This window comes from Cucumis melo, chromosome 4, assembly GCF_025177605.1.
Source record: "Cucumis melo cultivar AY chromosome 4, USDA_Cmelo_AY_1.0, whole genome shotgun sequence".
NCBI lineage: Eukaryota > Viridiplantae > Streptophyta > Magnoliopsida > Cucurbitales > Cucurbitaceae > Cucumis > Cucumis melo.
In genome coordinates this window covers 4,412,651-4,439,401 of record NC_066860.1, presented here as the reverse complement: position 1 = coordinate 4,439,401, position 26,751 = coordinate 4,412,651, and the positions used below count along the sequence as shown (strand labels likewise).

The window sequence follows — 26,751 nt, the reverse complement described above, 5'->3', positions numbered from 1 at the left end:
CTTATTTCATTTTTTTTAATATATTATTAATAATAAAGATGGATAGTTTGGTCAATTGGACTTTACATTTGTTAAAATAGAAGCCCATTTGGACATTTATGAAAAGTTTGGTTAGCCTGGGTCCATCTTATAATAAGGTACCCTATTTAGGCCATAGTAGTTAAAACTCCTAAATATATGAATAATATATATATATATATATATATATATATAACTTTGACTATTTTTTGTTGATTAATTTGTCCATTTTTAATATTCTTCTTTTAGTGTAACTCTTCTTTGTTTAAACCTTGTATATCATATATATTTGATATTTTATATATGAGTCTAATAAAATTTTAGTTATTAACCATGTGTTGGTGGAATTTTTATGAACAAAAAAATATTGAAACTATTTACAAAATATAGCAAGAAGAGTTGGGTGAATTTTGCTATATTTTATAAATAGTTTCAATATTTTACTATTTTTAAAAATGTTCCTTAATAAAATTAAGGTTTTTTTTTAAAATTTTTTTTTCATAAATATAACAAATTACTAAAATATTTTGGGCCGTTTAACAAAGGCTATAAAGTTAGCCATTTTTTAAATATTCTAAGTTTGCCCTTCCATATTTTTGATGTTGTGATATTGTCTTTCTTTCTTTTTTTTTTTTTTTCGATTTATTTTCATCGTTTTTCTTATTTTCCTCTTCTTTTTTTTAATGTCGTTTAGATTTGGGTAACCAAATCAATTTTTTTTATCATCCTTTTGCTTTTTATGTTTTTTTTTTGTGATTTCTTTCCATCGTTTTTCTTATTTTCCTTGTCATTCTTCTTTTTTTTTTTTATTGTGATTTCTTTTCATTGTATTTTTTTTATCGTTTAAATTAGGGTAATCAAATTTAAAAAATTAGAATCTTAAAAAAATCGTTTGGGTTGAAGTAGCAAAATCTAAACGATTGTGAAAAAAATAAACGGTTGTGTACCAAAAGAATTTTAAAAAAAACCGTTTAGCCAAATCTAAATGACTGTGTACCAAAAAATCTTGAAAAAATAAACGATCATGTAAACAAATCTAAACGATCGTGTACCAAAAGAATATTGAAAAAAATCGTTTAGACAAATTTAAACGATTGTGTACCAAATTTTGAAAAAAAAAATCGTTTAGATTTGGGGTAGCCAACCCTAAACAATCGTGTAGCCAAATCTAAACGAACAAATCTAAACGATCATGTAAACAAATTAAACTATAGAATTGAAAAAATAAATCGTTTCCAAATCTAAACGATCGTGTACCAAATAATAGCCAAATATAAACGATCATGTACCAAAAATATTATGCGTGTTGTTGACGGCGGTTGACGAGACATTTTTGGTATTTTTCATTGTGGGTCCGTGAGCTTTTTCCGTATTCGAAATTGTTTTATACAATTTAAATATTTTGCCGCTTTGTTATATTTTTTAAAAGACCATTCTTTTAAAAAAAATATAATAAATTGGCAAACTATTTACAATGTATAGAACAATTCTAAAAACGAAAAAGGCCCACAATGGAAAATATCAAAAATACCCTAATCAACTTGCGACTAATCGACCACACGCATACCCAAGTAATCATTTTCTAAATGATCGTGTATAGTCTAAACAAATGGCCTACGATCGTTTTGGTTACATTTATAAAAATTAACCAAAAACTAACATATTTTAAATTGAAAAGAAAAAATAAGGGGCGAGTGGGTATATAGCATTTGACCCAAAATATATTAAGGATATAGCAAAAATTAAAAAAATTGAAAATATGGCAATTTTTAACAAAAAAGACGAAATTACCCCTACATATATTTTCTTCCACTTTCTTCGCGTTTCAAGCAGATTCTTCGCGAGTGGGGAAGTCCAGACGATTTCAAGCAGATTCTTTGCGTTTCCTCCTCTTTCTATTTTCTTCCACTTTCTTCCTACTCCCATTTGGTTTTCCGGTGCCGGTACTTTCCTCCTCTTTTTATTTTCTTCCACTTTCTTCTTACTCCCATTTGGTTTTTCGGTGCTGGTACCGCCTTACCATACTACTTTCTTCTATTTTGTTTTCCTTCTGCCACGCTGTCGGTACTACTTTCTTCTATTTTGTTTTCATTCCGTCGCACTACGTTCTACGCTATGTTTTTCAGTTTGTGTCTATCAATGATGTGTTTCTATCACTGATTTAGAGTTTAACTTGTTTATGTTGAAATGTTTGACATGCAGATCTGTTTTAGGTTTGTGTGTTAGTGTATAGGGTTAGGGTCTATCAGTGATATATTTGTATCACTGATAGTCTTGAGGGATATTTAGTTTGTTTGCATTGGGATGTTAGTAGATAATTTAGTTTAATGTATATTTTTATGTGATGTTGTTTATGTTCTATCAGTGATCTGTTTCTATCAACTTGAAGGATGTTTTACTTGTTTGTGTTGGATTGTTATTAGATATTTTAGTTTAATGTGCACTTCTTATATGTTGTTGCCTAGGGTCTATCGTTGATATGTTTCTATCCCTGATAGTCTTAGAAGATGTTTAGCTTGTTTGACTTGGGAAATTAGTAAAAGCTCTAGTCTAATTTAGATTTTGTGTGTTATGTTGCTTAGGGTCTGTTAGTGATATGTTTCTATCACTGATTAACGAATTTGGAGGATGTTTAACTGGTTTATGTTGGATTGTATAACATGCTGATTTGTTTTAGGTTTGTGTGTTAGTGTATAGGGTTAGGGTCTATCAGTGATAATTTAGTTTAATGTATATTTTTATGTGATGTTGTTTATGTTCTATCAGTGATATGTTTCTATCAACTTGAAGGATGTTTTACCTTGTTTGTGTTGGATTGTTATTATATGTTTGTATCACTGATATGTTTGGGGGATGTTTAGTTCATTAGGTTGATGTGTTTGTTGTAATTTTAATAGATGGATAAGAAAAAAGATATTATGGAAAGTGAACCAAATGAAAAATGTGCAAAAAGAGTCTCAACACATGAAGTTCATCAAGCAAAAAGAAGATAAAAAAAGAGAAGGTATTACATTATATATATATATATATTGTTTTATTTCTAAGTTAGTATGTTGCATATTTGTAACAATTATTTTGTTCTAAACAGGGAAAACAATTAATTATTCCCAAAGAAATGTGGAAGTCAACCTTGAGAATCACTGTGTACTGGAATCTACAAACTTCTGACCATATTATCGAAAGTTTATCACCTAGTTGTCTAGACTTGTTTAAAGAAGGACCATTTGGGCACTTGTTAAATTTAAAAATGACAAAAATACCTTTACAACTATTAGCACACTTGATTAAAAGACAATGTGTCTCAATGGACAACAATGTTCTTCTTTTCAACATGAAAGGTAACATTGTGGAGTTTGGACTACGAGATTTTTGTTTGATTACAGGATTAAATTGTGGTGAATATCCTATAGAAGATGTTTTAGATGCAACGGAAGAAAATTAGTCTATGGTTAAACAATTGTTTTTTAGAAATAACACTTCCATTAGTAGACAAGAATTGAAGACTGCTTTTAACTATCACTGTAAATCCTACACCGATGAAGAAGAGCTAGTAAAATTAGTCAACCTTTACTTCTTGTACAATGTTTTAATTCCTAAACAAAATCACAATATGTTGGATTTAAAACGTGTAAAAATGTTGGATGATAAAGAGAAGTTTAGGAATTATCCTTGGGGAAGGTTGTGCTTTAGTCTTACAAAGCAATTCATTCAAAATGCGGTGAAATTCAAAAGAAAGTCTAAGAACTTAGAAACAGAATCTAAAGCGTATGCCTTTCTACAAGGCTTCCCTATGGTTCTAGCTTACTGGGCATACGAAATACTTCCTCAACTTGCTAGTGGGTATGTGACAAGAATAGGGAAAGGGTGTCTAAGAATATTAAATTGGGAATCCAGTGAACAACTCGATTGGCAAGATCTTGAAGATAACATCTTTCTGGAAAAAAATGTAAGTTTCATTTGTTTTCGTTTCTAGTATTTTCTAAATTTGTTGTTACTAAGTGATAGATCCATATCAGTGATAAATCCTTATCAGTTATAGGTCCATATCAGTGATAGTTTCTTTTTTGTTTAACACTGATTATATATTTTGTTTTTTTAGCTATCTGTGGTCCCCATTGTTGCATCAGAAGAAGAAATGAAATCTGAGTACTTCAGATATTTTTTGGAATTAGAAAATGATAGATTGGATGAAGAAGAATGTGCTATGAAGGAAAACAATATGGAAGAAAGAATATCTTCTTTACATGGAGATATTAAAGATTTAAAAAAACAACACAAAGAAGATTTAGACTGCTTGAAGAAGAGACAAGAGGAGATTGTTCGTTTGTTACTTTCACTGACAAAAGTGGTAAATCAAAGACTTTCACACAAATGTGAAAGTGAAAAACAATCTCAAGAGCCCTTGGAAAAGAATCCTCCTCCATCAATAAGTTTAGAAATGATTGATGCTGATGTTGATAAAGAGAAAGAGGTAAAATTATTAAAGCTTCTAGTTCTTTTACTTTTATTTTTTCCAAGACTATTATGTTTGTGTGTGAAAAGTCTATCAATGGTAGAATTGTATCAATGATAGACTGTTCTTTCTATGATTTAAGTCTATTAGTGATAGACTATCTGAAATCTCAATTGTGATTCAAAAGTCTATCAATGATAGGATATTGACAATTTCTATAATTCTTTTCATTGCAATACTAATATTAATATCTGCAAAAGATTGAAGATAATGAGGAAACCGAGGAAGATGATAATCATCGTGAAAATAAGTCAAAAATGGTGTATGACACATCAAACAAAGTGAAGGTATTATAATAATCACATTTTGTTGTTTTATGATAGACTTAATGTATATATGTAGATAAACTCTAATTTAATATTATATTTTCAGGTTGTTCAAGAAAAGGCAAAAGTGAAAATTATGGAAATAACGACGAATATCGAAAAACTAGGCCGAAGAGACAACCTAAACCATCAAAGAAAGTGTTGGAGAATGTGAAAGAACAAAAGAATGCAAGAGGCAAGAATAATGATTCTCCAAAACCAACAAGACATTCTCCTAGAATAAAGGATCTAGCACCTAGTTTTGATTTGAAAATCTCTCAATTATAAGTAGATGGATATTGTAATGCAGTAGTTTTGTTGATATTTGTGATAGAGTTCACATTGCAAATCTCTTAATATTTAGTAGATAGATATTGTAGTGCATTAGTTGTTTTGTGGATGTTTGTGACAGAGTTCACATTGGACCTTCATATGCTGTTAGTTGATTTTACCATATTAATGAAGAAAAAGTTTTTTATCTGTCTTTGTTTGCATTGAGATTAGTATTTATTGAACCATTCCTTTCATCAATTATCCCTTCTAGTTCCTTCAGTTGTACATTGGTTTCTATCATTGGTGATGACTACACAATTATCATTGATAGAAACTATCTGTGATAGACTTTATAGTGGATTACTTCATATTACTACTTTACAATATAGTCTTGAGAAAAAGGTAGATTATTATTCAAAGGTTTAAACTATTCCTTTCATAAATTATCCCTTTTAGTTCCTTCAATTGTATATTGGTTTCTATCACTGATAGAAACTATTGGTGATAACTACACAATAAAATCTATTATTGATAGAAACTATCTGTGATAGACTTTACAATAAAGTCACTTTTACTTTTATAGTATTGAGAAAAAGGTAGATTATTATTGAACGGTTTGAGTCAAACAAATAGAAAGTATTTACTACACACACAAAATAAATGCTCTATATGCTAAAGCTAAAAGTTTATTATAAAAAACATAATATCACGTCACTGTAAAAATGGTGGAAATTTGCAATTTCTACGATTGTGACCAGCACGATGACAATGGCTGCATCTTGAGTGACTTTTCTTCTCGCCAATTGATAGTATTCTTTGTTTTCGCGATCGTCCTACTCGACGCTTGAAAGTTGGAGGTAGTATGTTATTCTCAATCCCAATAGACTTCTAATTAGCATGGTTCCCAACCGAACGAACTGATCCAGTATAAGTTGAAATCAAAGTACTTGACAAAAAATACTTGGAAACAAAAGAGTAAGTATTCATATTAAGCCCACGAAGAACAGCAAGAGCGTGGGCACATGGAATTTCATCAAGATCCCAAACGCGACAGATACATGATTTGCAATCTAACCGTACAATAAATTGTTTTCTTCCATCAATCACTTGAAATTCAACATCATTAATAGCATTAACCCGAAGAAAAAAAAACTTAGTCAACATATATGGTTTATCACTGATAGAATCTATCGCTGATATAAACAATCACTGATAAGATCTATCATTGATAGGTCTTGTTACATTACCCTTTAATTAAATAAATAAACATTGAAACACAAAAACTTACTGTGAAGCTTCTTGAGTTTTGATGTTGAATTCGTAATTCTCCCTCAGCCCAACTAGTTAAAACAGTTCTCATACAACATGCAACTTTTCTTCGATCATAAAACCAATTTTGAAGTATTTGTCTGATAGAATCGAGTAATGTTGCAACAGGCAAATCTCTAAATTCTTTTAGAACTGCATTTGAGCTTTCTGAAATGTTTGTAGTCATCATTTGATATCTTTTCCTTGTACAGTATGCTCGAGCCCACTTTTCAAAACTAACCTTACTAAGATAGTCTCGTATACTAAGATACATAGACTCCATCCATCTCATATTAGTCTCAAAATCAACAACTGTATATGCTTTTCCACATCTAAAGAAGAGCTTATCAATTATAGGGTCCTTATATATCAACTTCAAACTTTTTAGAAGGTGTTGCAAACAAACGCAATATTCAGCATTTGGAAAAACATTATGAACACTTTTTGGGACACTTAAATGTCGACCAGATATTAATACTAAATCTTCCCGATCCCCTAAACTATTTTTTATATTCTCAAAAAACCATCTCCAGGATGCATCATTTTCAGAATCTACAATACTAAAGGCCAATGGGAAAATTTGATTATTACCATCAATTATTGAGGCTGTCAAAAGAGGTCCACCATATTTAGATTTCAAAAATGTACCGTCAACTGATATATTGGGCTTACAATATTTCCATCCTTCAATGCATGCTCCAATAGCCATAAAACAGTACTTAAAATGTCCCTTTGTATCAGTTTCATAAGCAGTGAATGAACCTGAAATAAAAAATATTATTAAAATGTCCCTCTGTATCAATTTTACTATAGGTCTGTCACTAATATAGTTTATCACTGATAGACCCTATAGTAAACCACCATAACACCAGTCGTCTGATGATATGCTCATTTACTATAAGGCTTATCACTGATAGAACTTGTCAGTGATAGACCATATCATTAAAAGCTTGATTGATGATATATAAATTGTAAGAATAAAAACATACCTGGGTTAATTTCTTTTAGTTTCATAAAAAAGTTTGGAATCAAGGCATAAGATTCTTTTGCTTCACCATTCAAAGAATTCATAACAAGTTCCTTTGCCCTCCACGCTTTATAGTAGCTAACATTTACACCAAGTTTAGTACGCATGTGAATCATAATATCATTTGGAGTCAAACGGTCAAAAGAACTAAAGTCTTTTACAATACAATCACTAATCAATGATGAAGATGCTTGTTTATGAGTAGTTTGAATAACATTTATGGAGCAATTGTGATTAGCAATATACTTCCTTAGTCGCCATAATTCCCCACCCTTGTAACGAGATGCACGAACATACCATGGACAATTATCTTGGGAGCACTTTAACTCAATAGATTTAGAATTTGATCTCACAGTCTTGAACTCAAAGTTGTTCTTTATAGCAATGTAGTAAAACGACTTTGATAGTAATTCCTTGCTAGCAAACATATCCTTTTCTTTCAAATCGAATGTAGAAGACAAGCTACTAACATGAATATCCGTAAGAATTTGAAAATCGTCATCAATGGAAGAAGAAGGCAGCAAAGAACACAAATTATCCATCCCACTGTCAACAACACTAGACCATTCTAAATCCATATTAGAGACATGAGCAATAGCATGAGCAACTAATGGATGTCTTGTAATTTTCCCTTTAACTAAACTTAGAAACCAAGTAACATCTTTATCTTCTTGAATTTGAACCACAGTTTGAATATCAGTGATACCATAATCCAATAAGATTGACAGTTGTATTGAAGAAGGAGATGCATCAAATCGAACTTCTCTTAACATCAAACTCACAAAATTTTCAAAAGACATCATCTCATCAACCAATACACCTGTAGTCTTGTAATTCAAGTAACTATTTGTATCATCCCACTGTCCACTATGAAACACTACTATTGGAAGCTTAATCATAATTCCATATTACTGCAGAATTAAAAAAAATAGTGTATTAGTGCTAGAAGACAAAGTGTCTATCAGTGATAGACTTGTATCATAGTGTATTAGTGATAGACTTCTATCAGTGATACACTAGGATACAAGTATATCACTATCATTAATAGAAAATGATAGACATGTAATTCTGCAAGAAGATTAAGTCATATCCAAGATTACAAACAGAAAAACTAAAATAAGAGGAAACAACTAAAAAGAAACAATCTAGAGATTTAACGAAACTAAAATCAAAGATTACATACCAAATGATTTAACGAAAATAAGAGAAAATAGACAATAAGATGATGACTAGTTGGAGGCGGAAGAAGGCGTCGTTGGAGGCGGAAGAAGGCGTCGTGCGAAAGAAGGCGTTCTTAACGTGGAGAATGGTAAAGATGAAGAAGGGAGAAAATCGTGGAGAATATATTGGAGAGGGAGAAAATCGCGCAGAGGAATGGAGGAGGAGAAATTCGCGTCAGTATTCTTTTTAAAACAAGGGTAATATTGGAATATATTTTTAAAAAATAAAAAATTTGCTATATTTACATATTCTTAATATTTTATACAAAAATGCTTATACATTACAAATTCTCAAAAAATAAGCTTTAATCAGCATTCCAATTCAATCCAACCCAAAGTTGAAGACTTGTTTTACCGGCGCAATTTTCGGATTGGTCCAAAAAGACCCTCAACCCAATCAACCAAACCCATGTACTCTAGGACAACTATTGGGCCTCGAACTATGGACTATTGGGCTTAACAGCGAATACTAAACCTAATGAGCCCAATGAAAATAGTATTTCGAGAGACGTATGAGCGGAATTTTGATTGTTCCCTTTCACATCCCCCGTTGGGAATTCTCAATCCACATATTTTCACAGACTTAACATTCTCAATCTCAAATTATTTCCTCTCTCTCCATATTATCCACAATCTGAATTGGAGTTTGGCCTCTCCTTAAAACCACCGGATTTTTCTTTGATTGGAGAGAGAGAGAGAGAGAGAAAAAAAAAAGAGAGTAAGTAAATAAATATTTTTAATTTCTGGGAGAGGAGTTTTTGATATTTTTTTTTTGTGAGGTAGAGAGCTCAGTATACAGTCTCTCTACCAAACAAGCAAACAATTTTGCTTCTCCTTTTATCTATAACACTTTTTTTTCCTTCTGTGAAAACACTGGCACCTTTTCAATGGCTCTCCCTCAGCTCATTCCTTCTTCTTCCTCTTCCTCTTTATCCCATAAACCCATTTTAAACCCCAACTCCATTTCCTCTTCCTTAATCCCTAGCCCTAGATTCTTCTCTCCCGCCTCCGCCGCCGCCCCCGCCCTTTTTCGCCATCGCCACCACAAACCCAATTCACTCAAGTGTTCTGCTTCATCTTTCCCCGAAAAACATCACACCGGCTCTCCTAAATCAGACGATGTTGTTGAGCTTCCGCTTTTTCCCCTTCCTCTTGTTCTCTTCCCTGGCGCTATTCTTCCTCTGCAGATCTTCGAATTTCGTTACCGGATGATGATGCACACTCTACTCCAAACCGATCTTCGCTTTGGAGTTATTTACACTGATGCAGTTTCCGGTACCACGGATGTTGGATGTGTTGGTGAGGTTGTTAAACACGAGCGTCTCGTTGACGATCGATTCTTCCTTATTTGTAAAGGCCAAGAGCGGTTTCGAGTCACTAATCTTGTTCGGACGAAACCGTATCTTGTTGCTGAAGTTACATGGCTTGAGGACCGGCCGTCCGGGAATGGTGAAGAGGATTTGGATGCGTTGGCGAATGAGGTAGAATCGTACATGAAGGACGTGATTCGATTGTCGAATAGGTTGAGTGGTAAGCCGGAGAAAGAGGTTCAGGATTTGAGAAGGAATTTATTCCCAACTCCTTTCTCGTTCTTCGTTGGAAGCACGTTTGAAGGTGCGCCGAGAGAACAACAAGCGTTGCTTGAATTGGAGGATACGGCGGCGAGGTTGAAAAGGGAGAAAGAGACATTGAGAAACACTCTTAATTACTTGACCGCTGCTTCTGCTGTTAAAGATGTATTTCCTTCGAACAGTTGAAAGACAAGTTTGAGAGGTTTCTATCGAAATTCAAAACAGATTGAGCTAGATCGTTGAAGCCCAAGGAAGCAAATTGAAGGTAATGCTTAAGTTTTGCTTGCCTTTACACGTACTTTATACAAGGGATGGATGTTATTAAAGCTGTAAATTTTGATATATAATTGAATTTGCTTCATCTGGTGTACCGATGCTTACATACTTGATATAGAAATTGCACATGATCTGAAGGTTTTAGGTGAATTACTTGAGTTATTGGTTTTCATTCTTTCTTGTCAAACCAGATTTTGGTTGCACTTGGATATTTATCTGGAGTTCTATGGCTTTCAAAGTTAAACATCTAGAACCTAGAGATGTTCACTTTTAGGATCAGAGTCAGACATTAGTCTTTGATTGTATGGAAGCATTTCCTGTACCTGAGAAAGCTAAATTAGCTCGCTCTTGTGGGTAATGTAAAGGTGGAGGGGGAAATAGCAGTACATTCTGTTGGAACATTGGATGGTCAAATTTCTTAATGTTCTGTTTTGTGATGATGGGTATTGTTCTATTAGTTCATTACACAACTAGTTTTGCTCCTTTAGACCTCAACCTACATTCATCTTCTAAACTACCCCAACTTGCTTTGCACTAACCTCCATAAGTTTTGAAGGAAGTTCACAAAGATCTTGAATTTTATATGTGCTTGAACTAGACTATTATTATCTGAGGTCGTGGAGGTGGGGGATGGATCCGTTTGGTTTGGCAGTCAAAATGTATGGTGAAATTCTTGACTTCACCATGGCTTCCTCGTATAAGCCCTAAAGGTTGTACAGTATCATTTTCTCAAAGGTTTAGGGCAATACGAGGATCTGTTTCATACTCACGTGGTCTGTTCCGTTCACTTTTGGTAATGACAGAAAAAGCAACTTCAAGCAAGAACACAAAAACTTTAGAGTTGATTGTTTATAATGTTTCTATCTAATACGCTTTTATGCTTTTCCAATTTTCTCACTGTCTGGATGTGAGTTTGGCTTGGTCTACTGACTACTCTACTGCTTTGCTTGAGTTCTTCATGCTGGAAGTTTCAAGTTTTATGCTTGTATAACTGTATCATTGTACTAAAGATCCTCCATGGTGAGCTATTAAAATGCACTGAAGCGTGAATCATGGTGATTTTTTACGAGTCAAACGTATTGAGATTTCACTATAATGAGGGGCATGAACAAGCCAGACATCAATTCTTGTGGAACGCTCTGCCTCTCCTCCTTTTTCAAGTTCCCTTCAGTCAAGTTGATATGAATTCGGTCTAACCCAATCTTTAGCTTGAGGAGGTTTTCTTGATTGAGAATTAGTTATCCCAATAGGATTTCTAATTCCAATTTGCTAGGGTTTTTGCATCATTAAAAGCTTATTTTCAAGGTCCAATTGTGAGTGGCTTCTCTCTCATTAAGTATAACAATTAAAATTGATCGGGAATGTTTATAATATGTGATGTAGTTGAAATTATATAAAAGGACTATCTATAGAAGTTTCTTGGTTTCACTTGTTGTGTTTGTATTACTAAAAGTCCAATAGACTTTGGATTAGACAGAATGAGAGCATTAAATTACGTCTGGGACCAATCATCCCCAATCACTGAAGATTTTTAGACTAAATTACAAAATAATAATACTAATTAAAACACGACAACATAAAGTTATGGATTATTTTAAAATTACTGTTAGAGTGAAAAATGGGTTAGAATGTTGGACAATAGTTGGGATTAGGATTAATATCCAATGACTAATAACATAAACTTCAACCTGAAAATCATTCCATGTCACCATCATACCAATTCTAATTCTAAGTCTCATTCTTTCTCCAACACTAACAAATTTCTGATCCAAAAGTAGTTTTAAAAAGTTCATATACCAGAGAATAATACAACTAATGAAAAGAAAATGTTTAGCTTAGCTGTAATTTAGCGTTATTCTAGTCTTTAAATTGGCACAATTGATATAGTAACACTGAATTTCAGTATCCAATCTCAAGGACCCAAACATGAAATAGTGGCATTGTATATACGAGTTTGAAGTATTGACACGATCTTCGTCCTTTTGTGTCCGTTACTAAGTACCAATTAATTCAATTCTTCGATATCCACATAAAAAAAAAAAAAAAGTAAAGAGGTGACACACTCGATAGATGAGGAATTATAAATAATCAGTAAATATATTCAAAAGTTTATGCGTAGTTAATTGGTCGAGGTTCTTCCAGGAAAAAAGAAAAAGAGAAAAAAAGTTAATTGGCTTACTTAAAAAAGTTAAAAAAGAAAAGGTTGACGCCGTAACTTCTAGTCTTATCCGGTAGTTTTCGCCGGAGCGCGTTAACAAAACTTGCGGTAAAAAAAAGGAAAAGGAAAACTGAGCATCGGGCTGCAAAACCAAAAATTCCGATACCGAGTCGGATCATTTTCATTTTCGTACCGCGCAAGTCCAAGACGAAGAGGGCCGATTTGAGAGATCGAACTCCATGAAACTTCTTCCTCCTCATCGCAACGCCCACTCCCGAATCGTACTCCTCTCCTTCTCCTCCGCCTCCGCTCTCTTAACTTAGCCTCTCAATCACTTCAACTCCTTTATTTCTCGCCGGCCGACGACCAATCATGGACGTCGATCCTCGCCACTACGACAACATCGTGAGTACCTTTTTCTCTCAATTTTCAATATTGAATTCTTCCAACTTTTCCTCTTTAAATTACTGATACCACTTGCTCATTTCTCTTCTCTTTGCTCGCCATTGCTCGATTACTTTGTTTCTCTTTATCTTGGTCAATTTGTGAAGTTGTAATTAGACCCTAGCCGTTCCTTACGGTATTTCACTTACTTTCACGAACACATTTTTCTAACGGTGTTGCTCTTTATCTCTTTCTTCATTGGAGGATTAATCGATCAATTGAAATTGCAGTTCGTAGTTCACTTCTCTTCTTGTTGATATTTCTCTGCTTGTTTAAAGATATCGGATATTGGACAATCATTTTCTGTTTACGTCTGGATAATTTCTATTACGTTAATGCCCAACGTTTTAGTGATGTATTGGTTACTTGTTTACATGGTGACAAAGCATTGCTATTGAGTTCAGATAGGGCGAAGTTGGTTGCTTCTATGTAAGAAATTTCCTTCTCTGGTTCTTTTTGGGTGTGGAATAATACTTATTCCACACTTAATTTCTAATTTCATTTTTCCTTATGGGTTCACAACTTCACCCTTTGAAACTTCAGTATAGGTGAATAAGCAATTGATGTTGGTTACCGCAATGGTTTTGACGAGTTTGATTCTCGTTAAATTGTTAATCTTATTAACTTGTCCCTCATTTTAAGAACTTCATTTTTCTCACATTTCATTACAGGCTGTGAACGATGGTGATATCCAGAACATTGTTCTATCGTACCTTGTTCATAATTGTTATAAAGAAACTGCAGAGTCGTTCACTACCTGTACTGGGCTTAAGCAGCACACGGATTATCTCGTCGACATGGCAAAAAGAAAAAGTTGGTGAAATTTCTCTCTTGCTAATTGGGAAGACTGATACTGTTTTTTGTGCACAAATATAGATCTACATCTAATTGCCAAATTGCCCGACCCCCTCAAACGATCTGACTAATATAGATTTAATCGTTTGCCTCTCTGTAGATAGATTCTTCTGGTATGAATTGTGATTTATTTTAGAACTCTCTTGTAAGGAATAATGATCTATTTCCACTGTCTTAAGTGCCCCCAAGTTGAGGAATAAATTCATGCAAAGGAACGCAGCCTGGACACTGAATTCCTTCAAACAATCTGAATGATATGCATTTAACATTTATAATATTTGAGCTCAGCGTTAATTTAAATTTGTTTGTGTGCACTACATCTGCTTTTGTATTCCTGAAAAATTCAATCTAACTTTCCTTAATCTTTCTGTGCTTTCAGGAATTTATGATTTTGCAGTAGAAGGGAATGCACTTAAGGCCATTGAGTTAACGGAGGAGGTGGCACCTGGTCTACTTGAGAAGAATGAGGACCTTCATTTTGATCTTTTAAGCCTTCATTTTGTTGAACTTGTTTGCTCAAGGAAATGGTGAGCCCCCTGCCATCATCACAACTTTATACCTTAACCTTAAAACTAGTCTCCGATGGTCAGATGGACTTTCTGTTTTACAGTTTATAACTTTTGGTTCTTATTCTTGTTTGTTTACATGGCAGCACAGAGGCCCTGGAATTTGCTCAGGTCAAGCTTGCTCCTTTTGGGAAGTTGCATAAATACGTGGAAAAACTTGAAGTGCGTAGCTGGTAGCTTGACTTAGATATTCTCCATCTTTTCTTGCATTCTACTTTCTTTCCCTCATTCCTCTGTTGGGCAGGCTGAACCAGCTTGCATAAATATGTTGAGAAGTTTGAAATACTAATCATTATGTCGTTGTAGGATTTCATGGCCCTCCTTGCCTATGAAGAACCAGAGAAGTCTCCAATGTTTCATCTGCTTAGCGTGGATTACCGGCAAAGAGTAGCAGAAAGTCTAAATCGAGCAATTCTTGGTTTGCTCCTTTTTGTCCTTTCGTGATTTTAATCTAACCCCCTATATTGTGCAATCAACTCCTTATTCGTGTGGTCTTGGTTGATATTAGCACATGGAAATTTGCCGAGCTATACAGCAATGGAAAGGCTGATAAAGCAGGTGACTGTAGTTAGACAGTCCTTGAGCCAAGAGCTGGGCAAGGTAATCTGCAAATTCCAAATTCGTTTCCTTTCAGTTTGTAGTTAATTAGTCCTTGAGCTAAGAGCTGTAAGGCCGGTGCAATTACATTTGTGCTTCTATTGTCAATTCTTTCAATGTGCCAGCCATTTCAGTAATGTGCAAGAAATGGTTCTGATGAAAATATTGATGTGTTTATCCGCGTTATGTTCTTCACCGATGCTAATTGTGCCATACAAATAATTTTAGTCGAGGAACATATTTTTGTCAGAACAAATGATATTTCCTAATTACTCAAACCTAAAATTGGTTATCTTTAGGAAAAGGGGCATTGAGGTCATTAACTGCTTGCTTCAATTACTAGATGTTTTATAAATGATTATTACTCAATATAGACTTTGTTGTGCTTGCTGACTAGAGGAACGTTCTTTTGATAATTGAGAATCCTCCTCTATCGGCTTTTCAAAGAGAGGGAGTTTGTTATGGCTTGCGGGGGTGAATGCACTATTGTGGGATCTTTGAGTTGGGGGGAGGGATGGATAGGGACCCTTGCAAGGTTTGGCCTTGGTAGTTTCATGTTAAGTACTTAAGCACCTTGGAGAATCACAGTTTAAAAACCAGATATTGGAGTGGGAGAGCTAAACCATTTAAGTACCACATTGGTCATCCCATTCTAATACATTGGGACAAAGGCATCCCATGCTACCTTGGTTTTTACCAGTTTCATGTCTCTTCTTGGGCTTAATTGTCAAATTAAGACTATTATTCCTTAGGTAATGTTATTCAGTTGGAAGCTCCTTCTTTAGGGTTTTTGGAGGCTTGATTTTTTTAGTTTTTTTTCTTTGTTTTTAGATGTTAAGATTAAGGGGAGATGTTGGTAACTAATCTTACATATTTGTTTATATCTCTGGATTTGCAGGATGGGTTTCAATCATTTTCTTTGAGGGATTTTCTGAAAAGCTGATCCAAAGAGTTCGTTTAGGCTTACAGCACTGAGATACAACCAGCTCCAAATCTTGTTGCCACCATGGCTGGGTATGGAAGATTGTTGCTCTCTTCACATGCCTTCGGTGCCTTGTAGGCCAAAAACCGAGTCATCTAGGTCCCTCGAGCAAAAGTTCGTTTCTTTTCAGTTTGGTGACCTCGTTGTGCCAGTGGCTTGCTTGTATTGTGATTGTACATGCTGTCTCTAATTTTGCTGCTTGCCCTATTTTCCCCCTTTTTTATTTTTCAAAATTTTTAATGTATGGAGAAATTGGCTAACATTATTTTGTCTCATAGTCATGGTACGGTTTTGGCACGGAGGAACTCTACTTTGTTGGTATCTGCGATATGGTCGGATGTGAGCTTTGTTTGTCAATGTATCTAAGGAGCAATATTTGAGATACACTACCTGCATTTCACTTTTATTACACATAAAAATGAATTAAGAAAGACTTAAGAATTTGTCATCTAGTAAATTATGATTAGACAATTTACAAATATAAGTGTAGTTGGAAATATATTTTAAGTACTTTTTACTAAAAAATCTGCATGTTCAAGTTTATAGTAAGACAATGGGCCAAAGATGTTCTTAGATATTGGGACCCCAAAGATTTGACTTTGTAGAGAACTAGAATTGTGTTTTTTTTTTCATTAGCCATTTTGAGAAATTATCATTGTATTTTTTTTCCTGAGTTAGGTTTTGGATTTTGTGTACAAAACAAACATGAATTGAAAAATGTATTCCTTTTTAGTAATACTTCATATTCTCTGGGTTATCCGGGGAATAACAACCATCAATCAAGATATAAATAGTTCAAAAAGAGAATGATTTTATCATCTCATTGATTTATTGAACAAATAGGAAGTGATGCAATCACTATTCACAAATATTGGAACTTGGTCAATTTCTATTATCTTCCAAATATTTGTATAAGAGAGTCCATCTCATAATGTTTGGCTGGTATTTGATGTTAGATTGGAAGAAGAATCCCCTTGAAGAAAATATGTAAAATTGCATGTCAAAGGTTGAGTTTTAACTTCGGTTGTTGAAACATTTTACGATGGATTTAGCTTTCAAGAACCGTTAAAAGAATTGATAAAATTGTAGTCTGATAACTATACACAAATTATCTCTAGGTTGATTGGAATATAATTCCATGTAGATCTACAATTACTTAGAAACTTATTGGAATTCAACCTCAAAAGAAAGATTAACCGTCATGGGAGGACATAAGTTAATAAAACGACTTTGAAGGCATGAGTTAACTCACAGTGATCATTCATAATTAAAATAAGGAGGTTTAACTTAAATAGCCTAATTTGACCTATGATTTTACACAATTGACCTAATTTGCCTATATATTATACTAATGTCCTAATTGAGCTAATATTTTACAGAAAAGTCTGGCTCAAATTACTACACTACCCATATTAAATGATTTACGAATTAAAAAAACAAAAAGAAATTTGGTAAGTGATACGTTACTGGCGTGAAAATGAGGGATTTTTGAACTACGTAAGGAAAGAGCAACGGGCAATTGCGGAATCTATTATACTCTCCTTCGTACGCTGAAAATTTTCTTCAACCGATCTTTAGGGTTTTGAAAATGGAAGACAAAACGACGCCAACATTGAGATGGAAGACCAAACGGTTATGAAAATGGACGAGATTTTGAAATCCGACGGCGATGCGACACTGTTTTTGTACCTGGACACGCTTTCGATTTTAAAATCGACGGGCGTGGCGGCGGAGGAAATTCGTCGACGACGAACAGGGAATTGGTGACACTTTGTTCAAAGTTTTTGAACGGCGGGACAGACACGACAGAGATAGTAATAAAGTGGGGGATGATGGAATTGATAGCGAATGAGGAAGTTTAGAAGAAGATTGTGGAAGAAATTAAAGAGACGATTGGTGAGAGAAAAATAGAGGTATATATTAAATAAAATGGTGTATATTACAATAATGCATTTTTCCAGTTATTGAAATTGAAAGCAACCTGATAATGCATTTTTCGACTGAGATGATATATATTAAATAAAATAGTGTATATTACAATAGTGCATTTTTCCAGTTATTAAAATTGAAAGCAATCTGATAATACAATTTTCGACTGTGATGATATATATTAAATAAAATAATGTATATCAGGATATTATACATTATAATTTGAAGTTAACTAAAATTTACAATATTAAATACAATACTGTAACGTTCTGAACTACAAAGTTTGACCTAAAAAATTAAGGCAAATAATGTAGATATTATGGTTGAAAAAATAATATGTGGTTGAAAAATAGGAAAATAATACATAGTATATTTTCAATATTATGAAGTATATAGGAACATAAAAGTAAGAAAAATTTAGGAAATGTTTATAATTAAAATTAAAATTTTAACAACATTACAATATAAAAATCTAAAATACAGTACATTGGTTATATATTTACATAATATGAATAGGTATATATTTACATACACATAGAAGATAAATAACTACTGTAACGGAATCTCAAAATCTAAAATACAGTAGATTGGGTATATATTTACATAAATAGAGAAGATAAATAATTACTGTAATGGAAATTCTAAATCTAAAAAAATGGCAGTGAAGCTCTGTAATGTAAAGTAAAGTTTCCGGCGGTTGAGGTTTCCGACGGTGGAAGAAAGATCCGGTTGTGTAATAAATTTCCGGTAGAAAAAAAATATAATGATGGTTGAGGACTTTCGGTGATGAAGAAATTAAATAGGGAAGGAATATCCTGCAAAACTGTACATCCGGATGAATGTACGTACATTGTTAATATGACGGGGTATATATTTATATAAACAGAGAGCACATGTAGCTACTGTAACGGAAATTGAAAATCTAACATACAATATATTGGGTATATATTGACATATGATGATATTGTTAAATAAACTAACCGAATATATGTGAAACGGAATGGAATCGTGAAATAAAAAAACGTCGGAAAAGCTCTTAGGCAAATCCGGTGGTGAAATTTCTTTTTCAGTTAACGATGATTTCCGGCGGTGGCCGAAAGATCCGCCTGTGTAATAAAATTAGGATAGAAAAAAAAAATAATGATGGTTGAGGTCATTCGGTGGTGGAAGAAAATTATGGAAGAATTGATATAGATGAACAATAATTTTTGACTAATGGAAAAAATCCTATGAGCAGTGAAAAAAAGCAAAATTAAAAGAAAATATAGATTTTTGAATAATATTTCCATAATAAATGGGAAACGTTTTGACTCATATAATTAATTCATATTTATTTAAAATACAAATAAGAAAAATATAATGTATACAATTATGATAATAATAATGTAATTAAGAAAATAAATAATAATTAAATCCGAAAATGATATATATTAAATGATAATCATAAGGATAAAATAGTCCTAAAAAAAGAGAATTTCTATTTATGTAAAAAACTGAGAATTTATGATAATTGTGAAATTTCGTTGCCAAATTAGGCATTTCCTCTAAATCTTTCTTAAAGGTATTCTATGGTTTCTCTTTTGTAAATCAGTTTGGTAGGGTTGCAGTCCGGTTAAGTCAGGTTGAAGGCAAATTATAAACCAATCTGGATTGGCAAAAATTAAAGGGTCAACAAGAAAAATAGCAATTTTAATGTTTCCATTTTGGAAAATAGCAAAATCGTTTTTTTTTTCAAAAATGACAAAACGGAAAAACAATATACAATAATTAAAAATTCAAAATACTCCTATGTACATAGAATGTAAGCTTAGGCTAAAATAAAACATAATTACACTTTAATAAATGTTGAAACATAATTACGCCTACTTAATTGTCCAATCAAAATCAGAACCTTCATTTCCATTTTCCATACCCATTGCAGTGATCTTCATTTTTTATTTTTGTTTTTCGATTCTCCATCTTCCATTTTTCGATTCTCCATCTTCCTTCGTCTCCATTTTCCATTTTTCTTTTTCGATTCCATCTTCTCCAAGTGGGAAAACCCTAATCTTCCCACCTTGAAGCGGGCAAACGCTAATCTCCACTCTCTCTTTTGCAAGTTACCGTTTCATTTGAAGTTTCCATTTCTTCTTCAATTTCATCATGCATTTTCAAGAAGAAAAATATAAACAAAATACGTCCCATTTGAAGCACACAAACACTATCTTCATTTTTCATCTTTCATTTTTTATCTTCAAAGTCTACAACTTGCAATCTCAAGCACTTGGGATTGAAAAATAAAAATCTTCACTCGAAAGAACAAAGGTACAAAAGTTGCATCTTCTTTGTCGAAATTTTGACTGATTTGTTTTCAAAATTATTTATATTATTTAACTAATAAAATATAGATGGGATTTTGGGAGATTTTATTTTAAAAAACAAAATATCTTAGCCTATTTTGTTGAGAAAAAAAATAGAATAGTATATCCTTTTAAAACCATTTTTTAATATAATTAAAAGGGACGAAAGAGAAAAAGACCACAACGAATATAAGACGCAATGATCGATTGAGAGCTGACAAGAAAAGAGACTAAAAAATTTGAAACTAAAAGATTTGAAACAAAATGAAACTTTAAGTAGTGAAGAATAATTATTCACTTAAAAAAAATAACTATTTTAAATGTAAGATCATAGTAACGAGGAACAAAAGACTGAAGATGATACATATGAGAACGAGGAAAAACAAATCAATGAAGAGATTGACTATGAGTTAAAAATTTAAATTTCAAAAATAAATCAAGATCTAATACGAAAACTAATTTTAATTTCCAAATTAAAAATTTAAATTCTAAAAATAAATTAAGAGCCAATACGAAAACTAATTTTAATTCCAGGTTATGAAGGGTTGAGATTTAACCAATTAACGTTATTTTAAAATAAAAACAAGAATTGAGATTTAGCCAATAAAAAGTAATAATATGGTTATTTTGAAATAACAAAATGAATAAAGTAATTAAAATCTTCAAAAAATTGTTAAATCTCGAGATATGAGGAAGAAGTTAGGATAGGGGTTTGATACGTTATTAACACGTTGAAATTATTTATATACTCATAAGTGTATCACAAATCATGATAAGAACACATATATTAAATTATTACAGGTCGCAATTGTGTATTTTGGTATAGTATAAAATATCATGCACGTGTGGCACTCCTGAAATCATGTTAGTTTGTACTTTATTTCTTCAATTAGAGAACATCCAATTATAGACGTCAAACCAATATTGATAGAAATTATAATTTAATTAAAGTTGTTAAAATCTTCAACAAAATTGTTAAATCCCGAGATATTAGGAAGATGTTATGATAGGAGTTTGATATGTTATTATCACATTGAAATTAATTACAGACTCATAAGTGCGTATCACAAATTAATTACACTGGATAAAATTTTGATAAGAACACATATATTGAAATAATTACAGTTCGTGAATGTGAGTATTTTGGTATGATATAAAATAACATGCATGTGTGGCACTCCTAAAATCATGTTAGTGTTGAGTTTTATGTCCTAAAACTCGTAGATAGTAAATATAATCCATTGATCGTTATTAATAAAGTATTTTATTATTATAATTTCAATAAGTGTTATTGATTATATTATTAGTTTTGTCTTAATAATCTGAATCCAATAAACTAACATCCTAAGCTGTTTGATGAGTCTTGAACAGTATGTAAAGACATACGGGGATCAATGTTCAAGATCAGCTTAAAGGGTCTATAGTATAAGGTTAAGCTAGATACCTTATCCTAGTAACACTATGGATATGACTCACTTTGTATTTGATACAAACACATTGATCCAATGCGTTCATGTATGCGACATGCGAGTGAGGGTATCTTATGCTTGCATAAGACCGGACCACGAAATAGTAATCACTAGATGTAACTACGTTAACTAGTTGGGTTTCTATTTCATTAGGATAACCTAGGTAACTTAGTCTTAATCTTGAGTGTATTATGAACTCCTGTTCGCAAGGAATTTTCCTTTGATTTATACGGGTGAAAGTGACTAGATGGCCGACTCAATATGTTTATCATTTTGGAGACAAGACTGAGTGGAGAGCTGGGAACATAACCACACAAGATGGAATTCACTCCTTCCCGACTTTAGGATAAGTAGATAAGTGTTCCCTTAAATGGTGTCTCCAGGACTTAAACAAAGGGCCTTACCTTCTCTATCTCAAGAGATGGGTTTCTGTTTAGTGGTTGAACCATAAACAGGTTTTTCATTAGAGAAGCATTAGTATTTAAGGATTAGAAGTAACCCAAGGGTAAAATGGTAATTTGACCTAGTTGGTGTTACGAACACTTGTGAAGGACTAACTTACTGGTATTGGTCTATATCCGTGGACGCAGAAATATATCTATAGTGAGAAGAGTTCAACTATGGGTCTTTAGTGGAGTGTACACACAGTTAACAAATATTGATTAATGTGGTTAATGAGTTTAGCCAATTAATCTCATATCGTTGTAGCTTCTGATCTGTAGGTCCATTAGGTCCCCTTCCTAGCTCGTAAAGGGTAATGAGATTTATTTATATTTACTTTGGTAATTAATATAATGTATGGTGCACTAGAAGAAATATAGGCTTTAATGTCGGTTGAGAAAAATGAAAAAAGAACATTAATGTCGGGTTTGAAAAGACGAACCTTTAATTTCGGTTTTCCACCGATATTAAAGACTAAGCTTTAATGTCGGTTTTAAACCGACATTAAAGGTCCGCCATTTTGAAAACCGACATTAAAGGTCCATTTAAATTTTAATTTTAATAATTTTATTTTGTGAAAAAATAAGACACTTTAATGTCGGTTTTCCACCGACATTAAAGGTCCATTTTATGTTTTTTTAATAATTTTTTGTGAAAAAATAACATTGTCTCTCTCTTACTTTACTCTTTTCGCGACCGTCTCCTACGAATCCCTCCATTTCTCCAGACTCTTTTCGACCGCCTCTTTACTCTTTTCGCAACTCTTTTCTTCTCCAAACGAATCCCTCCATTTCTTCTCCGATGATGTTTTCTTCTCCGATGGCCGTTCCTTCTCCAAATAACCATCGCTGCCACCATTGAGCTTGTCGCCACTATTGTGATCGATGCCACCATTGTTCTCGCCGCCACCAATTTGCTTTTTGTCGCCACCATTGTTGTTTTGATCGCCCATGTCGGCGTCTCCCTCTCACATTCACAGCAACGATAATTTCCATCTTCTTTCAAGTGGTTGCGATTATTGCATTCTGATGAGGACTGAGTTTGGGTTTTGTTCAAAATTCAACATGAGTTATTTCAGTATTTGAGTATCTGTGGACTAAGGATTTATTATATAATTAAACCATCAATGTTAGTTCTTGGCAGAGTAGATAGTATTCTAAATTTATAAACTTGTGTCTTGTTAGGAATTCAGAGTTTGAAAATTAAAACATAAAGGAGTTGGGGTTACAGATTCCAGAATAGAACTTGAGATATGTTGAGACCTTTGGGATTAATTATATGGTGTGAGTTGAATTATGGCCCACACAACATTTGTTTTTTATTTAGGAGTGATTTCAAATTTCCAATGGAATTTGTGAACCTCCGACCCACACCCATTTCATTCTTATGCTGTACTGATGTTAGAAATTTCAAATCATAAAAATTTTCTCTCTTCAATCTCCACTAATCTTATCAGCTTCCACATCATTTTTGTTGTGGTGTTAGAAATTTCAAAGAATAAAAACTTTCTATTTCTTCAATATTATCTCCTACTAATTTTATCTTCCGCACATTGTCAACATAACTGCACTATTAAACTATCTCTAGGCTTTTTTGTTCTACCTAAAAGAAACTCATATCTATCCTAATTTTTCTTTTATTTAATTCCATTAAACTTTGGAGTGCCGAGGATGATAAGAAGTGTAAATCTAGTTGAGATGTCTAAGTGATTTCTCTTTGTTAAAAAAAATTTGAAACATCTTTAAGACAATAATTATTACTGGAGTTAGTTCTATTGGACTTAACTCATCTGTAATAAAAAAGATTCAAACGTGGATAAAGCATTATCAGCTTCTTCTTTTATCAGACCGAGTAAGGAGCAGTTAGATCAAGTTCATCTTTATGTCATTCAGAATGTAAATGATGTTCTACCATACGTCGAGTACGTGCTAAATCCTATCTATTCTCATTCTATATAAGTTGGTTATGTAATTACTTAATAACTTGTCATTTATGACAGACAACATATGGAGAGTTTGCGTAAGCTTAACTCTGGTAAAGCTCGAAGTAAAAAGTGGATTCAAGAAGAGCATAATCGCTCATTCAGTCGGTGGCTATCCACACGGGTAATCACTATAATCATACTCTTTTATGTTTTTTTTGGATCTAACTAAATCCAATATATTGTGTAGGTTGCACTTGCTCTCTAAGTACCTAAAAATTCCATCAAGCCTTCTTTAAGATGGATAGCTCACGGACCTTCTCCAGATGTGGCCACTTATTCTGGTTACATAATTAATGGTTATTACTATCACACAAAAAGGCGTGATGATATTAGGAGAGTTCAAAATAGTGGAGTTAGTATAAACGCTACTACGATGCAAGTCTCTAGTTCTAAGGACAAAAACCCTGTCATGTCAGATATGATGTTTTATGGTGTAATGCGAGAGATATGGGAGATTGATTACCATCAATTATCTTTTATTTTATTTAAGTGTGATTGGGTTGACAATAGAAGTGGAGTCAAAGTGGACGAGCTTGGGTTTACCATCGTGGATCTTAAACGTATTGGACATAAATCAGACTCATTTATTTTAACCACTCAAGCAAAACAAGTATTCTACGTCCAAGATTCTGCAAATCCTGAATGGTCGGTGGTTTTAACATCTCCACAAAGAATAATTGAAGAAGATTTCTTTGAAGATGAAATAGGAGATATGCTTCAAGAGTGTGGTTATGAAACCATTAAAAGGATGCCCAATGTTGATACACCTAATGAGACTGATGATACAAATTCAACTTATATTAGACATGATTGTGAGGGTAGATGGGTAGAGAAGGGTATGTCATTACTTTGCTTTATAATGTATTTATGTTTAGAGTTCGTAATATAATTGATATGCTTATGGTATCTTATTACTTTGCTTTATAATGTATTTATGTTTAAAGTTCGTAATATAACTGCTATATTTATGGTATGTCATTACTTTGCTTTATAATGTATTTATGTTTAAGTTCGTAACATAATTGTTATGCTTATGTATGTTGACTTTGCTTACTAATGTATTTCCGTTTTTTGTAGATTCATAGATGAAGGATAGCAGTGAGGATGAAAGAGAAATGCTTCCAGAAGTAAGAAAGAAATCATTTGTTCCACGTGGGCCAACTACTATGTCTGAGTTGACCTTAGTGAGAAATTCTGGGCAAAAGTTGCCCATTCAATTTAATGAACACGGGCAACCTGTTGGAGCCACGTCTAAGAAAATGCAAAGTTACATTGGTGTGTGCGTTCGGCAACAGATTCCTATCACATACAACTCTTGGAAAGAAGTTTCGAATGAGCTAAAAGATAAAATCTTTGATTGTATATCGGTATGAGTTCTATTATTATGTTTTTCATATAATGTAGTTTGCTTTACACTCTAAGTTTAACTAAGCTTTTTTTTTTTTTTTTTGTGTAGATGGCGTTCGATTTACAACCCAATGCTAAACATTCTATACTTATGTCTGCATCAAGAAAGTTTCGAACGTTCAAGACCACGTTAACTTAGAAGTATATACTTCCGTCTAAGGATCAACCATCACTCTTGCAGTTTCCTCCCAAAATCTATTCTCATATAAATCAAGAAGATTGGGAATCGTTTGTGGATGCTAGACTAAGTGAAGAATGAGAGGTAAATAAGTTTACATTTTCACTTTAATTTTGTTTTGATATCTACCTACAAACTAATACGTTGTACAGGATTATAGTCGTATTCAAAGGGAAAGAAGGTCGAAATGCGTATACAATCACCACATGTCACGTAAGGGATATGCTAATCTTGCCGATGAACTAGTGAGTATTTCTAATTAAATTGAAGAATTTATCTTAATATGTTGTTGTTAATTAAATATCTATCTTTTGTTGTAGAAAATAACGCATGATGTTTCCTATCGTTCAACTCTTTGGAAAGAAGCACGGAAAGGAAGAAATAATGATTATTTTGATGATGCTACTCGAGATTGTGCCTCTCCGATTGTAAGTATACTTATGATTACAATACATAATCTTTTGTTAACCTAACTGATGATGAAAATACTTGTATTTTTTTATAGGATGAATTAGTTGCAACAAATAAAACTGAGGACATCTTGACTGACGCATTGGGTTCCAAGGAGCACGGTGGACGTGTAAGAGGCGTGGGTGGTTTTGCCTCTCAATCACAATATTTCAACACAGTAAAAGGGAAGGAGAAAATGATAACTCCACAAGTCAAAATATGTCATAAAGAAGAGGATGACTCGAGATGCAAAAGTGACAAGAAGAGAAGTAATCACTCGAGGTCATCCATTGGAAGTATTAATATAGATCTTGATGCCGATGAGGACACACCTACCAACAAAGGAGTGGAGGTAATTGACTTTGTTGTCACTTTTAGTTTTAAAACGATATAGGATCAATTGTTCTTAACTATGCTTTTAATATTTGTAAAGGGAACACC

General features: G+C 33.0%; 3 protein-coding genes across 4 annotated transcripts; all 3 read left to right on the top strand.

Annotated features, from left to right (window-relative positions):
* Positions 1-1,466: 1,466 nt before the first annotated feature.
* LOC103503908 (uncharacterized) lies at positions 1,467-5,312 on the top strand. Of its 2 annotated transcripts, XM_051083710.1 has the most exons (5): positions 2,288-3,022; positions 3,107-3,964; positions 4,118-4,489; positions 4,732-4,818; positions 4,904-5,312. In XM_051083710.1, exons 2-5 carry the CDS (start codon positions 3,464-3,466, stop codon positions 5,009-5,011), a joined length of 1,068 nt encoding a protein of 355 aa, XP_050939667.1. In that variant the 5' UTR covers positions 2,288-3,022; positions 3,107-3,463; the 3' UTR covers positions 5,012-5,312. The 2 variants fall into 2 exon arrangements, with proteins under 2 accessions (XP_050939668.1, XP_050939667.1); XM_051083711.1 differs by lacking the exon at positions 4,732-4,818 and having other exon boundaries at positions 1,467-3,022; positions 4,904-5,311.
* A 3,957-nt stretch (positions 5,313-9,269) lies between these two features.
* LOC103503907 (uncharacterized) lies at positions 9,270-10,951 on the top strand. Its single transcript, XM_008468296.3, has 2 exons — positions 9,270-10,500; positions 10,703-10,951. The coding sequence occupies exon 1, from the start codon at positions 9,552-9,554 to the stop codon at positions 10,419-10,421; it is 870 nt and encodes a 289-aa protein (XP_008466518.1). The 5' UTR covers positions 9,270-9,551; the 3' UTR covers positions 10,422-10,500; positions 10,703-10,951.
* Positions 10,952-12,667: 1,716 nt separating this feature from the next.
* LOC103503906 (uncharacterized) lies at positions 12,668-16,499 on the top strand. The gene is made up of 7 exons (XM_008468295.3): positions 12,668-13,074; positions 13,785-13,926; positions 14,348-14,495; positions 14,621-14,696; positions 14,841-14,952; positions 15,043-15,134; positions 16,030-16,499. Exons 1-7 carry the CDS (start codon positions 13,042-13,044, stop codon positions 16,072-16,074), a joined length of 648 nt encoding a protein of 215 aa, XP_008466517.1. The 5' UTR covers positions 12,668-13,041; the 3' UTR covers positions 16,075-16,499.
* Positions 16,500-26,751: the final 10,252 nt, after the last annotated feature.